General features: G+C 39.4%; 1 protein-coding gene across 6 annotated transcripts in view; it reads right to left on the bottom strand.

The window, feature by feature from the left end:
- KANSL1L (KAT8 regulatory NSL complex subunit 1 like) overlaps positions 1–17,918 on the bottom strand; it is a 67,740-nt gene that overhangs the window by 12,817 nt on the left and 37,005 nt on the right. For all 6 annotated transcript variants that reach the window (XR_008748367.1, XR_008748369.1, XR_008748371.1 and 3 more), the window contains 3 exons: positions 6,777–6,939; positions 2,682–2,792; positions 2,143–2,280 (listed from right to left, as the gene is read on the bottom strand). Coding sequence is in view for 1 of the 6 variants with exons in the window: in XM_055811756.1 (XP_055667731.1) it covers positions 2,143–2,280; positions 2,682–2,792; positions 6,777–6,939 (412 nt within the window). In the remaining 5 variants the exon portion in view is untranslated. The remainder of the gene's footprint in view (positions 1–2,142; positions 2,281–2,681; positions 2,793–6,776; positions 6,940–17,918) is intronic.

The raw sequence follows: 17,918 nt of genomic DNA, 5'->3' as shown, positions 1-17,918 counted from the left end.
TACACTACACACATAGCAAATGCAATCAGACTTAAGAGGAATGCTCCCCAGCATTCCCTAACAGCGCTCTTCCCTGGCTGGGGTGCATCTCACTGATGAGCCCTCACTGACAGTTTATTCTTCGATAAATCATAAAACAAAACCGGCAGCAAACTAAGAAAAGTTAGTTTCTAGATCTCCATGTGTGGTTTCTTCTAGTAGTGGTCCACTGCTCCAGACAAATCTTAATTCTTGTTTACTCTTATTCACTTCCACTGTAAGCAGCATTTAGGGGGATTCCAAATTTAACCAGCTGTGTTCTGCTTTCTACCTTAATTTCCAGTAAGAAAAGAGAACTCAGATTTAATACACCAATGAATAAAAAGAATCAGTGCATTCCAACATGGAAACAGAGGTAAGACTGATCCTAAAGACTGTACTGCACAGGCTGGGTCAAGGACATGAACTCTCATCTCCCAGGCGGCTCCGCAACTCCCTGGCACACAGCTTTTATTTTTGGCCTTGTTCATCAGGCTGACCTTCCCCATGGATAATTTCTCCTAGACAGAGCCCAAATTAGGAATAAATATGTAGTACTACACCCATAGCACTAATAAGCTAGAACTTCTGCTGCTACTCATGAATACACTACATAGCGGTTTTCTGGCATTGGGAAACTATGATCCTCATGATAAGACTGTTTTTTTCTGTTCCATTAACGCAAAGAACTAAATGCTATTGACAGAAGACTAATTGTAACTTCAAAAGGTTAACGGCAAGAAGTTTTCGCTCTTGCTAGTGCTCCCAAGTAACTTGAATTGTTGATCTGTGTGCGTGACAATACACTTAGGCAAACAGCGTGGCTGCAAGAAACACTGTGTCAGCATCTGTCTTTTGGGGACCAGCAACTGGGTAGGGAAGCGGGTGGCATGGGCAAAAAAAGGATCACTGATAGTGAGAGGGGACAGGGCACAGCACCCCTGGCAGAGACAGGCACAGAGCGTAAGAGAGGGCTGTATAGCAAAAGGGAGGACTGTAATGCACAAGGGGAATGACGCAGAGGAAAATACCCATCCAAATCAGACAGTTTTCAGTGTGTCCAAAACCACCTTTTACTCTCTCCTGTAACTTTCTAATCATAGGATTTTTTTGGTTTGGGGCTGTGGTTTGTAGGTTGTTGTTTGGTTGTTTTTTTTAAAAAAAATAAATATCATAATTTTTGGTTAAATCATCTCTGCATTAATTCCCATATCTCCACCTCTATTGCAAGATTACACTAGCAGTTTTACCTGGATATGCACCAGAAGTGTATTTTTCTACAATGTTAACAGATCATTTATATCTTTTAATTCTTTGAGGAAAATTTTAAATATAGTTTGTTCTCTTACTCAGTTATTTACTTTCTTCAAATGTCTTGTGAGGAATTTTGCCAAAAGTTTGCCAAAAGTTCACATAAATGAACTTGTAACAAAATCTGTTAGGTTTTACATTCTAATAGCCTGGAGAGGTAAGATGTTTTTTATGGTGTGCTGAATTTTTTGTCCTTAAATTGTCACATTATTCTACAGAACTTTCAGGACACTTTCTATTAATTTACCAAGTGCTGAAGCAGAGATTCAATGGCTTGAAATATAAAGATAACAAGGATGAAAACACTAATTATAAGCACTGGCTACCCACAAGTCATTTTAACAGTCTGGAAGGAAACTAGAACCACAAATGACAGTACACAACAAATGAAACGTAGCTGACCAAAGATGCCAGGAATACTAAATGTTTGATTGGGCACATGATTGGACAGATAACTTTGCAATTCAGTCTGTTTCACTGACTACTATAAAAAAAAAAACCTTCATATTAAAAATAATGACAGCCAGTATGTGAAAAACACAGTTGGACTGCTGAGCAGTTTCCTTTGAGAGTATTCAAAAAATAAAATACAGAAGCTTGTCTCTTTTTGCAATATATACTCAAGAAGAAAACAGCAAATTATTTTCATGGTGTCATAAGTCCATTTCTTCACTCCTGTAAAGTTTCATAACAGTATCCTTTTTGAAGACAACTTACAATTAATTCCTAAAGCCCAGTGGTAACAAACTCATTTACACAGTACGTATTTTAAAAGAAGTAGTGCTGTCTTAAGCAATACCATTTTTTTCTTACCTACTGCTGTCTCACTTAGGTGTCTTTTCTTTCTTCCTTCTGACAGCTGGTCAGATGTTCCTGACACTGACTGAGATTTGGAATTAGATAAACAGCCACCGCTCCATTGTTTGACAGAAACGTTGTGTTGATTATAGTCTACAACAGAAAAAACATGTATCGAGTTGAAAACTTATTTTCCATTGGTGCAATTTACAGGCAATCTCAACTGCTGAACTATTTCTAATGGAAAAAAAACCAGACTTCCGATAGGAATCCAAATAGTAAACAGTACTGCAGTCAGGCACCTGTGACTGCAGAGCGCCCATGGTGCAAATTCCCCCCACTTGTATTAGTGCCCTCCTATGGCTCTGATGAGATCATTTCATGCAACAAGGGAGAACCTGGCAGCGTGGTCTGGGAAGAGATTCCTCTTCCACCTAAAGCCTTAACCAGTTACCTTCTCTGATAACCTGCTTTGTGGTAAAATTCTAAATTGAACCTATTTCAGTTAGAAAGTTTTTAATATATTAAATATTAAAATATTTTGCTTTACATACCATTTTCTGGAGATACTTTAAACTCCACTCCCAAAGATGAGGTATCAACAGGTTCTCCTTTGATGTCATCCTTCCTTAATAATGTTTCAAAGTATATGTGAAGAGGAATATCTAATACATAAAAAAAAATATCCAAATGGAATGGGGTCTGTATCAGAAAGATAGCAACCTAAAAGCCAATGAATTATGCATCATCGCTAAAAGTCTATGAATTGATTTACACAATATATAATACAATATATTCTAGTAATATAATCTGCGAGGAATATTGCTGCCTCGAGTCCTTCAATTCATGAAGAACGGCAGAGCTCAGTAACTCCTGTGAGGACTGATTACTTGTCTACGTGGCAGCAGTGTCTTCACATGGTCAAGCTGAAGACAATATAGGAAAACATGTCCTGAACGTGGTGAGAGCAAAGGAAAACTCGATGACAATATACCAAAAAATCCCTGCCAGACATTTCAAAGAAGTGATTTTTGCATGAGTGAAAGAGAAAATTCGAGGAAAGGTAACTCATCGACATAGTTATTGTACGAGTGCTGTCCTCCACTACAGGCAAAGATCTGTAGTTTTTGCTATCAGTTATCTAAGTACTAGTAAGATAAACTCCAGTAATTGCCTGGAGGGAGGAACTTAAGGTATGTGTCTTTCTATTAGCACAAAGTGAGAATTATGCCATGGTAAAAACAAATCCATTTTTAGCTGTGAAGCTGCACTGCCATACTACTGACCAAGTGGTTCCAAGCTCTCCCACACTAAGAGCTTCTAAGGCTTGACAGGGCAACTCAGATCGAGGTGGGATCAAACCTAAGGATGGCTCCTGAACAAGTCCCGGTGCAGGCACACACACACATTGTAGATTAACAGCACTTCTTTTGGTGTTCAAAGTCAAGGTAAGAAAGAGCAAGGTTGTCTTACTCTGGAATAAACTATGTTCATACCTGCAATTACTCCAGAATTACACTTCATGAAAACAAGCTCTGGATGGTATCAAGTAAGAGTAAAACCGAGGTCTTCCCCTCTTACCTAACTCCTGCACAAAACTCAGCACAGCAGAGAGCACACAGTGCGCCTTTCCTGTCATCTGAAAAGGCTTTGGTTCAGCCTTTTGGGTACAAGTAATTAAGGTTTTTGGAAATTGTGACTACCGGGAGCCATGAGGTAATTTCAAGGTACATTCCTCCCTTCTCTCTCTGGCAAAGGCTACAGCAGGGCAATGTAAATTCATTTCCCGAGGGAGTTCTAACTCAGAATTAGTCTGCAAAATATCTCAAATGGTAAGGACTTTACCCACTGTTGCAAGGCAGGAAGGCTTAAGAAAAATAGGTTTCTATCTGAAAAGCCTTTCCAGAAACAAATTTACAAGAAAGAAGAGAAAATAAGTAGAAATAAATATGTCAACATAAGAAACAAGCTTGACATTACATTCAGAATGAGAAGAGGACAGAGGGCAGGGCCAAAGGGTGGGCTTTAAACTACTTTTATTTACATACAACCTTAGCCTTGTGTGCCTTCAGGACTTGCCAGGACAAAACCTTTCAATATACTTTGCTAACCAGAAAGAACAATTTATTTCGATTTGATATGGATCTAACTAGATATTTTGTCACAAGACCCCAAGGTTTCTGCTGTGTTTCCTATTCTACTTCTGAGAAAAACATAAAGAAGGTCTGAAAGGTTTATTAGTCACAACATTTAAGTAATGAAACAAACAAAACATTCTCCTGTGTTCTTTTGTCTCAGAGATTTTTTTTATGTGCTTCTGTATCTTAATCAAAAGGTCAGGGGTGTTTGTTCCAGTTTATCCACAGACTAGGTGCAGAAATGCCAGAAACCCAAACTTCTTAGATAAAACCTATAATTTTCCAGTTATCAGGGTGCAAATTTAAAGAGGTGCTTTTATGTTCAAGGGATGCTGCAACGACTGACGCATTTTTGGTCAAGACTCTTGGTAGTCTGGAAACTCTGAAGGCAAGGGTTAGAACCACAAGGATGACTATGCTTCCAGAAATGAGTACAGTAGTGAGCCAGTCCCACTACACTATATTTACTAGGTTGGCTGCAAATTACGATTCTCCTTTGAAAGTAAAAAACAAGAGAATAAGTACCCTGAATGTAAAAAATTAGGTATAACAGAGAACAACATTTGAATCTCAACCTTGAGTCCCTCCTCTTACACTGAAAAATCCAACTCCCAGATTTTCAAAGTGGAACAAATACCACTAATCTTTTTTTAACTCACAAAGGAAATTAAGACAAAACCCTTTTATTTACTCTGTTGACAAACATTTTTTTATTCAGAGGATAGTGATAAAAAAAGAGGTAGGCACACCACAAATGGTATTTTAAGAGAAGTTATCCCTTTGGAAAGGGATAACTCTAAGGAAGCTGCAAAGAAAACACGAAAATGAACCAGGCTACCTGACCATGTTGGAAAATTTCTAGCGTGCATTTATTCACAATAATTCTTTCATATGAACGAAAATGACAAATAGACTAGTGGTCTTCATGAGGAGGTAGAGACAGCAAAGTACACAAAGCACAGACTAGAGCATGAATCTAGCCTTCCTTAAAAACAAGAACTGCATCTGAGCAGGAGATAGTAAGTCTAGCACTTTTTTCCTGTCTCAACTATTATTAGGAAGGCTAAGGCTCCTTGAAAAGAGAATAAATATTCCTCAAAATAAAGATGTTCTTGGTATCGGAATGAAGTTAAAATAACATTTGCTTCCTCCATCCTGGCAAAGGGACCAAGAGTAGCCACAATGCAATCCAAAGCCTTTCATTTTTTTTCATGAGTAATCCTTTTTCGAGAAAAGAAAACATCAATATTCTTGTTAAACTTCCTAGTCTCCCCTGAGAGTAAGGTAAGGATGAACACAAGGAGCATAGCCTTATATGACTATCCTTGAACAGATTTCTAACCACCCTGGCTCCCGTCCAGCTGGGCTGTCAGAGTCACAGGGTAAGTGATGGAGAGCGTGTGTAAAGAAGAAAGATTTAAGAAGTGTTTTTGTTTCTTTTCCACAACACAGTCCTGCTGACTAGGATGTTTGCTGTTGCACTCTTGAAGTGAGTGTTCTGTTTCCCCTACCTGTTCCTCAAAATAATCTTCTGTTTACGCCACACACGGGATGTAAAACCTTGTAAACCTGCAAGAGTTGAGACCACCACAGGATTCCATGTCCACGCTTGGGTCTTCTCTACTGGCCAGCGATAAGTTCCCCAAACCCAAGACCTACTTATTAAATTACTACCCTGACTTCCTAATACCAGGCTGCAGTGTCTGTGCTGTCATTCTGGGAAGACAGTGGGTTTGATTAAAGACTCAAACAGTTCCATGGAAGTCCCTGCCTCACTTCCAGGATTATTTTGTGGCAAAGCAACTCCCTGAACAGCAGAATTCCTGTACTGGTAGGCAACTACCTGGAAATAGGTTTTTCCCAACATACCATAAAAAACACACCATCCAAAAATCACATAGTATGAATCCCTTCTGCTGATAACAGCATTTAATATCCTATTTTGAAGCCCCAAGTGCTGTCAAGTTGCACCTGCACTAGTTTCGGGGCTGAGTCATAAACAACATCATCTGCATTATTGTTCAAAAAGATTAAAGAATCAGATGACAGAAACCATAAACTTCAAAGACCACAAAAAAAAGCTGACTATCACAAAAACAATTAGAAAACCTAAATAAAGCTTTTTGGACCTAGTCCAAAGGGCCTGAACTGAAAGTTGTTTATGAAAACACCACAACCAAGGTATCATATAGTCTGTTGGTAAAAGCACCATCTAAAGGACTAACACTGACTCAATTAGACACACCATGAAAACACACAGAAAAATCCCATTTTCCCTGCCCAGTCTTTCTTGATTGTAATCACATTACTGGTATGGGAACATTAGAAAATGTGTTTTTCAAATGGATGAAGTTAAGATCTTAATTTAATCTAAACATATTTATTTTGCCGCTGTGAGGTTTTCTGTAAAAGAACTAAGTTCTAAAAACCCCTCAAAAGAAAAGGTAGTACATAAGCTGCACAGCTCTCACAAGCACAACCACCCTCTGCTAGTGTCATTGCATTACTTACCTGAAGGGAATGATAAGACTGGATGGAAGGAAGAGTCCAACTCTTGCACATAATCTAGTATCTTAGATTCTGCGCTGTAGTCACTACTGCTCAAAGTGGAGGCGGGCATCATACATGGTAACCGAGTTTTATATGGAAAGGAGGCATCTCTAGATGGTGAAGTCTGCAAGGATACACAGAAACAAAGGTTAACTTCTCCTTTACCCTCTTTCTTCAAATTAGAGCAGGGGGGTGGGGGGTGGGGTGTCAGTGAGCTACACTCTTCAACATGGGAATGGGAAAAATATTCCTACAAACTTCAGACAGTTTAAATATGAATTACCTCCACTTATCATGGACTGTAGTGCACAGTACAAACAATACAAAAAACCCCTTAAATTATGGCCAGGAAACAGCTGTCAAAGTTTCCAGAGAAAAACGTAACTGTTTCCAATCATTATTTTTATATATCCTATGACAAACACCTATTAAAATTCTATTCCAGCACAATAGGCATGGTATAGATGCACAAACAAAACTAACACCAGACTAAATACAGGAGTCTCCTCTGTTTATCCCCTTAGTCTTAGAAAGATTCTTAGTATCGCTATCTCTAGACAGTTTGAGCTTGTACATTTTAATGCAAGACACAATATTAAACATTTTGAGCACACTGAGTTCTTACACAAAGCAAGAGGGCAAGGTCCTTACCTTGTTATAATTTAAATATCAGATAAGCAACACAAACAAAAGACACACAGTAATAAATACAGAGATGGATGCATTGAGCGTTGATTAATAGGTAGTAAGAAGAATTACTAGAAAGAGGAGAGCTGCAAAGAAAGATTAATTTAGCTGTTTATTTGCAAGGCTTGTTAAAGCACAGAAGGTGAAATGATGGATTGCATAGAACTTGTAGGCTTGAGGTAACAGGACACAAAGGCAAAAAGTAGGGTGAAACTGGGCAGGGGTCAGCAGCAGAGTGCAGGCAATATACTGAGCTCTGAAAGACAGAAGGAAAGAACTGAACATGATACTACAAGGCAGCAGTCAACAGTAATCTGTGCTTCAGAATACGCTACAAAAGCACTGCAGGGAGATAGTGCTACTTCCAGCCTTACAGGATGCTACAGTAGTAACTTCAAAGATACTGACTTTTTTAAAGGCTTCCACAGGTTTTTGATACTTTGCCAAATGCTGCAGATCCTACAAATGGGAAGGGAGGGAAGGGGGCACTGGGGTACCTTCAAGGGTCTCAGCCTAATGCTGTGCAAACAGCCACAATTATCATCTCCTGGAAAAGGATTTCAATGTAAAAAACTGTAAGACTGAATATAACAGTGGTCATCTTGATTTTCTTATCACTTTTTATGGAATGAAAGGAAAACATCGAGCAGTTGCATTAGAGGCAAGATGATCAAATTACTTGTATTTGCAGTACTTTTGCTTTCCAAATGCAAGAAATCTCTTCAACTGCTTCTGCCTGCAATATTCCAGGCTGTATTCTAGCAGTGCCACTCATCCGTTAGTGATGCAGTGATGTTATCCACCACATAAAATCCTCTTCCGCTTACTGAAATCGGTCCTTCTGCCAGGTGGCATCAGTATTCACAATGCACACTAACTCAGAAAATACTCCATTAAAAAGCTCCCCTTTCCATCTCTTCCCTTTTTCTCAATCAACGCATTCCCTGATGCTGGTATTGTACTGCAGGAAGTATTAAAATCAAGTAAGCACCTTATGATGCTGGAGTAGAGGAGACCCTGTGGTGGAGGTGGTGTTCTTGTATTTCGCTTTCCCCCCACACACAGGAAAACATTAACAGTCCTATATCCACCCTAATCTCCATGCACAGGTGTATGCATGAATACTTTCAACTTAATTTGGAAAGAATTATGGTCCAGGACTCCTTCAAATCAATGTTCTGTTATTTTCCTGTACAGACATATGGGACTCTTCATCTGTTAAACTTTAAACATCCATAAAGTATTGGCAGAACTGGGACCTGTGTTTGGGAACACTAAAGGGATAAATGCTAAAGCAAATTTAATGTTTCCCATTATATGGGCCATTAAACTAAAGCTTAAAGAGTTTTTAGGTAGTTGGTCTACCTTAAATGCAATAAGAGCTTGCTTTTCAAAAATGCACAAAAGCATATTTCCTCTTGATATTTGGTTTTTAGAAATGAACTAGTTTACTGAATCTCCACTGTTTAAGCTGTGACTGCAACCCTTCTGCTTGCATTTTTTTTTTACAGAAATGAATCCCCATTACAGTAAATAATAAATCTCTCATTTTTAAAAGAAGAAATTGCCAAAATTAATCAGTAAAATTACCTATAAAACATATAAAGATCAATATATACTGACATCCCATCCTTTAGTCCTGATTTTTCTTGCTTTAATTCACTTCAGTCCCAAACACATTTGGACTATAACTTAAACTTAACCCTGCTCAAAAACATGCATACATGGTCAAATAAATGCCACAGTTTCAAATTATTTTGAAACAGTATTAAAATCCATTTGCAAACATCAGTAAATGCAAAATTGTTTTTCTCCTCTTGCCTGTGGTGGGAGTAACAAAACCTTGCCTGAATTTGTGCGTTATTTCCTTGAATGCTCTGGCATCAACACCTAAATAATTAAATCTTTCATTAAGTCAATTTGTAACTAAAAAGAAAATAAGGATTTATGGAGAAGCAAGAGTCGCTTTATTTAAATGCCTGTGAAGTTACTAGAAAAAAGCTAAAAAAAAAAAAAAAAAAAAAACCAACCCTGGCAGTGTCTGTGCTCCTAGCTACCGGATCTGGTTTGAATTTCTGATGGAGTAGTTTTCCACTGGAAAATGCTGAATTAGTGAAATCATGATGTTTGTTAGGGATGTCAATTTAATCAGCTCTTGATGAAAAAATTTCTGAAGCCCTTCATTCTGGAATGAAAGCATGCTGCTCAGTCAAAGAAAGTGTTTCAACCTTATTGAAACAAAACTGGAGAACTGTTTATTGGAAAACTAATTTCTCCCCCCCTTCCAATTCAGTTCCAGTTCAGTACAGTCTACAATCCAACTGGCTTTTACAGCAGTTAATTACTGATTTTGTAACACAACAACAAAAAGTCCACCAAAACCCAACTGAAAACAATCCCACAAATATCCATTCAACCACAGCAATGACAAGTGGTTTCACAAAAACCATAGCATACAGCTTTGAGAAGACAGACCTCTACCATAAGCTTGACCACAATGCCAACCCTTCAGAAAGCAAAAGATTACTAAATTCTTACCAATTTTTCCCCTGCTATACTATACTTCATACAGCTCTTAAAACATTTTTCTTCATTACTGAAATACAAAACCTCATGCTTCCTGAGCTCAAGTAGATCTGAAGAATAACATTACATTAAACTGATTCTATCAAGGAAAAGAAAATACATCGTATTTAAGAGGAAATCAGAAGTGTGCAAGCTTTAAATCTTCAACTAAAATAGCAGCTATGTTTTAAACTTCATAAGGAATGGTGTCACCAACAGAATCTAATTTTCTAGAGTATTATGAATTTTAATCTTGGATTTTTTTCCCCACTTAGTACTGTTTTATTGGATCACAGAAAATATAGTGAGCAATTTATTTTGATATTCAAAACAATTCTTGCACTTGCTTCTGATAAATTGATGCATTAGACAAAGCATGACTGGCTCATGCCTCTGTTCTAGAAGGGTCAGAAGGCTGAATGTTACTGGCCAACCATTCTTCTGCAGAGAAAAAATTCTGAGTCTATGAAGCATGCCATAATTGAAAAGAAAAATGTTTTGTGCTCCCAGTTAAAAATTCTGAAATGAATACTCATTTCATGGTTTCAGCTACTGATCACTGAAAGTCCTACCATTTTTGGAAGCATGCCTAAGTGTAACAGTACGGAGCGCCACAGTTCAATTACACCAATGTGTATGAATCTAGTAAGTTAATTAAGTTAGCTCAAATACACTCTGCTGAATACCTGTCACGTCTGCTTCTGATTACTCTTATAAGCTGAAAAAGGCAAGGAAAAAGCATTTATTCTCCCTACATGCACAGAGAACTTTTCAGCAATAGAGGAGCTATGCCCCTCAATATTAAAAACTGTTCTCCAGTAAATGACTAGCCAATTAAATTGCAGATATTTAATGATGGGACCCAAGAGAACCACTGTGTGGGTGGCTGATGCCTCCCCTTTGAACACCAAACACACTGCTAACTTTTAATCCTCCAGAAGTGCTACGTACAGTTCAAACGAACACAACACCACGTTACCCACTTGCTTCTGTGCTTTAGCATCTGCCTTGAAGGTGAGCTCACTTTTCCATGGCCTCCCTCTGGTGCACACAACAATCTGCTCTGAGCAGAGCTATGTCCCTCTGGCAGAATGTACAGTTAAATGAAATTTTTTATTTCACAAGCTAAACATCAGGGGTCTCTAAGCAGGACTTCACTGCACAGTGCTTTTGGGAAACATACAGTACACAGTGAAAGGTTACTCTGAAAGCCCCAAAGATCTTTCCTCTTATAAACAGGTAGTGGGGGAGACGGCGGGCAAAGCATCTAAGACATCCCTACATGGGAAGGTGCATAACATATACTGATGATGCATTCTACATGACAGACTCCCTTTCAGATGGAAGTTTCTGTATATGTCAAATGGACAGACCTTTCCCATGCACTTGCCTGCAATCTGTATGCAGGTCAGGTACAGCGAAGCAAGCTGCCCTGGGATGTAGCCAAATTCATCTGCCCCTGGCCCTTCTGAAGCTCTTGCTAAGGGCAAAGTGGCAGATCCTGTGGCAGACACAAGTTTTTTCCAGGAACAGAACTGAGACTTTCGTAAAACACTAATGACAACTTACTCAGCATCTGTCTTGTCCCAAATTCAGATTTTTGATCATTGTCATAAATGGAGTGGTAGCTTCTACCATTCTCAGAGACCACCCACACCTTGTAAATATATATGGAGTTTAGTTTCTTTAATCCTGTCATAAACCAATGGGAGATGGACTTTCACCTGCCCTGTGGTAAGTGGATGCTGTCCTCAACATCCTGAAACAAAGACCTTTTGTTCAACTAGCCAATCCATTGGAAAATCAAGGTTAGCACTTAATCTTTGACCACTTAAACCAAAAGAAGGAACAATGTTAATCCACAGGGATATCTTTTCAAAAACGTCATGCAGAAATTAAGAGTAGATGTGATTAGTAAAACATGACAGAAATGTCATAATAAGCTAAAGGTACAGGACTGCAAGAAGCACATTTCAGGTTTTTCATTCTGTAAAAAAAAAAAGAATTTGCAGGCTGACTGGCTTGCCACAAACCTCACAAAGGATGGATTTAGTTCCACTGGCCGTACCACAGTATCACAAAGCTAAAGGTGTTCTCCCTTCCTTCCAACTAGACAACGGTCTTGTCACACATTCAGAATAGCTGAATGCGTAGGAACACTTTTTTATCCCATTCAGGTTTTGTTGACTTTTAACTAATATAAGACCTTATTTTTTAAATTCCTATGTTAAAATAGTAATTTTACCAACTATCATTTTCACTTACAAACTTGGTAAACCATAACCAAGAGATTCTCTTCTCCAGACCAAGAGACTGACATATCCACAGAATACACCATTTTCATTGAAGCAGGGTGCATCCTCTTCTTGAAACCAGTTTGCAGGAGACTTGGCAACACAACAACATTCCCTGTATTCATGGCTTTTTAGAAATCAGCAATGCCAGGAAACTATGCAGAAGCAGATGGCGGAGCCAATATCTAGGGATACCGAAGAGGGAGATGACAACCAGTAGACTCCTTTCAGTGCAACTAAGGGGAAATGGCTACTTCACTGTGTGAAAAAGCAAAACTTCTAGCTGGCTACTGAATAATATGCTTCACAGTTACTGCTGTAACAGTGCGGTGTCTTTAAATCTACAGACTGGGGGAGCCACATGGCCAGCCAAAACCAGGACACTACAGAAAACACTAATTGATAACAGCCACAAAGAATTCACTTGTATCTCCTTAAATGCAAATAAACCACAACATGGGATAATATGGGAGAGGAAATGGGATTGTATTCTAGGAAGCAGGTGCTAAAATATTCGTCCCCAGACAAACATATCACCTGTCAGAAAACAGTGTACAACTCCCCCCCCTTCTCCCCGTCCCTTATTCTCCTTTGCTGCTAGCTATAGACCACTTGCAGATAGCAGACATTTAGCAAGTAAGAGAAAGGCTCTGCATGCTGTATATAATACAAATTATAAAGTATATCTATACATGCACTCTTTCCCAAAAACTGAAAATTAACAAGACTTTGGGAAAGACCCATATGTATCCTGTATATATTTATCAAGTGGCATCTACAAAAAGTATCACTGGCTCTAAGCATGCACTGGGAATGTAGCAGGACACAAAAATCATAGAACCAGCATAAGAACTAGATTAAAATAAGAAACCAAACCCCTAGAATTTAAATACTTTTTTCCTGTCTGTTTTGGAGCCTTCTGGAGAATCACTCACTTCCACCCTTTTTTTTTTTTTTTTTAAACCGCTAAATGAAAGCAGATATTCTGCTGCTCTCACTTAACTCCTGTTTGAGACTGAAGAAAAAAAACATGTGGCGATAACTCAACTGCAAGAGTTGGCAACATTACACCAACTGTTTGCTTGTGGTACCTAAAATGTAAGCTTTTGCACCTCAATTGCCAACTTTCAGGGTGTTGGCACCTTTGCAAGTTTGAATTCTGGTTTTCTCCATGTGCCTCAATCCACACAACCAACTCTTCCTCCAGCAGGTGGAGATACAAATACAATGAGAATTTTCAGATTAAAAAAAACCACCGTGCTCTACAACCCTGCAAAGAAACGGATAGGACCAAAACTGATAGTACTCAGATCTCACTGCTCTATTACCTCTTACCTTTATTTATTTATAGCTGTATAAAGTTTTCATAGATTAAAAAACCACCTAGCTTCAATGACATCTCTTGGCGAAGCACAACTTGACCAAAAAAAAAAAAAAAGTTGAACTAATGTCATTACTTAGGATATTAAATGAGAAACTAATAAAATGTACTGGCAAAACAAATTCCTTGTTACTATGAAAACCCTGCAGCAAGCCACAAAGATAAAATGAAAACATCAGGGCATGGCAGCTAAGCACAGACCTCTGAGTTTCTGACTAGTGACAACACTTCTATGCTTTTAAACAAACTTAACAGAACTTTTAATATCTCACAGATAAATCAGTTCCCTCAAGTTTAGGCCAAAAATAGCCAGAGAAGGAGATACTATAGGTCCTCACTATAGGAAGAGCATTTGCAGAAGCATCCATAGACTTTGGGAAATCTGGGTGGGGGGAAGCAGTTACAAATGCAACAACCACTGGAAAATGATTCAGTTGGTGCTCATGTCTCAAAGTCCTGACACAGATCTGTTATTTAAAGACCTTCTTAGTTTTAATGTTTTCATACTCTTGGCCTTCTTTCTCAGCGTTAAAACCACGTTACATGCATTTTATAGGAGGAGACAATGACCCAGAGGTTGTTTGACCTGCCAGCTGTAACAACGCAGCAGATCAGGCATTTGAATGAAGCACTCTCAGACTTCCAGTCCCTGCCTGCAAGCATGTGTCCTCCTACTAGACCATGCCTGCAGTTTACGCCTTTGTGCTATCTTACACGCAAGTTTTAACATTCATTCAAAAATCATGCTGAAGAAACGCACCACTACAATCATGTCTTCTAGACTGAAGCACAGACTGCAGTCTTAGGGTTTATTGCGCATGTGGATTATTCCGAGTGGCTTGTGCGCTGACTCACATTCAAGAAATGGCCTGAGCTCTTATGAAGCTATTTAGATAACGAAAGAAGAAAGATACAAAACAGATTCTGCGGCCAAGAGATGACGCATCGTGAATTAGGGGACAAGCGGATTTGGCCCCAAAGGATGTTTCAAGTTCCTGAGGATACTGGATGGTGGTAGATAAACCAAACACCCCACATCCTGTTTTATTTATCTGTAATCTAACTATCTTGTAGATCTGGCAGGTATTCCAGAGTTTCATAGAGTTCTATGTTTTCTTTTAGATACTACTCTGTGTAAGCATTATTAAAATAGCAGAGTAGGGGAAGGTGTGGTCCTCCAGAAAAGAAAGAGAGCAAAGTAGAGGACAACATAGAGCCTCTCTCAACAGGCACTGGGAGGCTACTAGGTCACTCAAAACTCAGACTTTTGACAGCACTGTAAATGTATGTGGCATGGCACTAGATAAGAGAAAAAATGTGGCTCTCTTCCCAGTGACCTTATGAACTGACAGATGGGATAGCAGTTCACAGTTTCATACTTTGCTCTTCCTAACATGGATATTGGGGGCGGGGGAGGGGGTAGATGAGGTTCCCAAGCAAATCTGAAGAGATGTCAAGGGCAACACTCTGAACGCCATTCAATGCACAAAGGGTACAAACAGTCATCCCCCCCAAAAAACCAAATTCCTCAAAGCTATCCCAGTGTTTCTTAATCTTCCACACATGGGAAGTCTGCATTTTGCTGTGATTCTCTGGTCAGAATTCTTTAGTCATCATCTTGCTCAGATTACTCTGCAGAGCAGCATCGCCCATCAGCACTGCCAGGCACTCACTTCCCAGCTGTTTGAACCAGGCACTATGAGGAAGATGATGCAGGAGCTGTGATGTTCAGAAGATGCAATCTTCTCCTCAGACTTTGGCAAGCTGGTCTCTTAACTTCATATATGCTGCAGGGAGGTGGCAGCAAGTCTTACCTAGCTCTAGCTTGCTCTCAGGCAAATGATCTTAAAGAAATGGGGGTCCTCACAGACCATGGTACCAGGAGCTATATAAATACGCAAAACTTGAAGAAATACGGGAGAAGCACTTGCTAGAGATTTACATTACATTAAAAATCCAACTAGTTTCCATGCTGCTAAGAAGTAACTCCTTTTTCTATGAAAAGCCAGAGGAAATTTGCTGGACTACTATTGAGAATATAGATGCATTTTCAAAGAAAACTATCAGTCCTAAAGGCCATTCCTCATTTTGCATCCCTACCCTTAGACATCTGCCTAATCTAACAGACAGCCTGGGCTGATAGCCAGTGTTCTTCCATTACAAGCTGAGCAATCTCATCAACAGCTGGGTAACCAAGTGTGGCAAGTGCAGGACTAAGAAAGTGACGGGGGCTGTTAGAATAAGATTTCTTGAATGAAACAATACACTGATGATGGCTCTTAATTCAAAAACTCGATACCCATTTAGGTGTGATTGTCAGAATGTGCTGGAAATGTCCAGTCCAATTTTATCACTTACTTGCCCAGCAGGATCCCTGCTACTCTGCTTTTAACCAACACTGTGTAAGAGGCTTTGTTCACTGCTTTACCTTAATTTTGAAAGCATTGAGGTTGGCACTTGCATGAAGTCTGAAGCTGACAGCTTGATTGCTGCCTCCACCTCTTATTTTCTCCAGGAACATGAGCAGAATCTATCTGTAGCCCATGACGCAGTTCTCCACATTGCTTCTCGGTTAACTTGCCAGTGGAGCGGACATTAGAAAGCAGAATCTAAACACAGGTTTTTGAGCTAAGCACTACAGTAAGCATAAACAGCATTCCCTACAGGGGTTTTTACCACACTGTCTTTGGGACATCTCTGCACTCTTGGTACAGAGACACTGGAGTTGGGTTAGCATACGGTAACCCAGCACTAGAACTGTCAAGAGCATGGAGCAGACATACAGTTGCACCAACTCCAGTATTTGAAGCCTTAACTAGTAACTTAAAAATGTGCTTTTTGATTGCAGTCTACAAACAAAGGTAAACTATGAATCTATCTTTTTAGTCTACAAGTAAAGGTAAACTATTGAGCATACAAAGCAGCCCAGCTCTATTGCTGGTTGAAGATAAAAATGTAAACTCTGCTTTGAACTCCTGCTGCCAGGCTGCAGAGATAAAGTTTCTGTTCACAAGCTTCTACTGTTATTCTTTGAAATGCACTAACTCTGCCCAGTTTTAAAAAGACAGAGACACAGGCAGCGCTTGTAGAAATATGAGATACTTGAGCCTGCAAGATGCAGGCTTCTAGAGGAGCCTGTGATTAGAAGTTGCATCTGGACTGGAAACCCCTATGTTTAAGTAGAAGGAAGGGAAAGTCCTGGAGTCTCTTGCTGAGGAGCAAGAAGCACTGGTATTGCAGGCATCAGCTGGGGAACAAGGCCTCCAACCTTTTTAACAGCACATGGATTGGACTGAATGGGAAACAAGGAAGTCCAAGTCAGCAACATCCTCCTTGGTTAATGCAAGGCAGATGAAATGCCTAAGTGGCTAGGAGGTAGAACTCTCAAACTCTAACCCTCCACCTCCATCCTCCACGATCAAACCCTGGAGGCAGGCTGCCAAGTCTTTAAGCCTCATTGCCAGGGAAGTCAAGCTAATAAGAAACCGGACAGTTTTTCAATAAAATATCTTGCTAAACTAGGACACTTCTGCAATTTTGCAGAGGATGCTGAATCCGCAGACTCACACAGAACATCCGTGCAGGGGAAATTTCTCCGCAGACCACTTGGTCTGAGACAGTTAGCTGAGGAGACATGGAGATTTCTCTCAATACACTTTTAAAAGGCAAAGTAAAATCAAGAAATTAAACCCGCTTGGGATTAACATTGCTCTAAAAAAATGAGTGCATACTGTCTCTGCTTCTGAATTAGGCTGTTGCTTTAGGCACTGCAGCTAAACTCATTATATACTTTTACCAGCAATATGCTATTAATATCAGACATGAAGAGCTATGCCTTGCCCTGCACAACAGACAATGCTTCTCCCTGCCCCCCATTTTAATATATTAATTCCTTTGTAACGTGGAAAGTTTTAAAAGTTTTAAAGCATTCATAAAGTGTCATGAAAAAGGAATATAACTGATCAGGAACAGCAAAAACGGAAACAAGATTAAGATATTGCAATTTAATTTCCTAGAAAATAATGTGCCACCAGCTGTGTAAACTTTCCTGTAGCTAAAACAAATATTCTGAAAACAAGCAGGCAGTTGATTTACACTGTAGCGTGTTCCCTCAGCAGTCAAGCCTCCCAAGGAAGCTCTCAAGTTGTCTCTCAGACTGTACAAAGCCTTTAAAGA

Source organism: Falco peregrinus, chromosome 8, assembly GCF_023634155.1.
Source record: "Falco peregrinus isolate bFalPer1 chromosome 8, bFalPer1.pri, whole genome shotgun sequence".
Lineage (NCBI taxonomy): Eukaryota > Metazoa > Chordata > Aves > Falconiformes > Falconidae > Falco > Falco peregrinus.
This window is presented reverse-complemented; position numbering and strand designations above follow the sequence as displayed.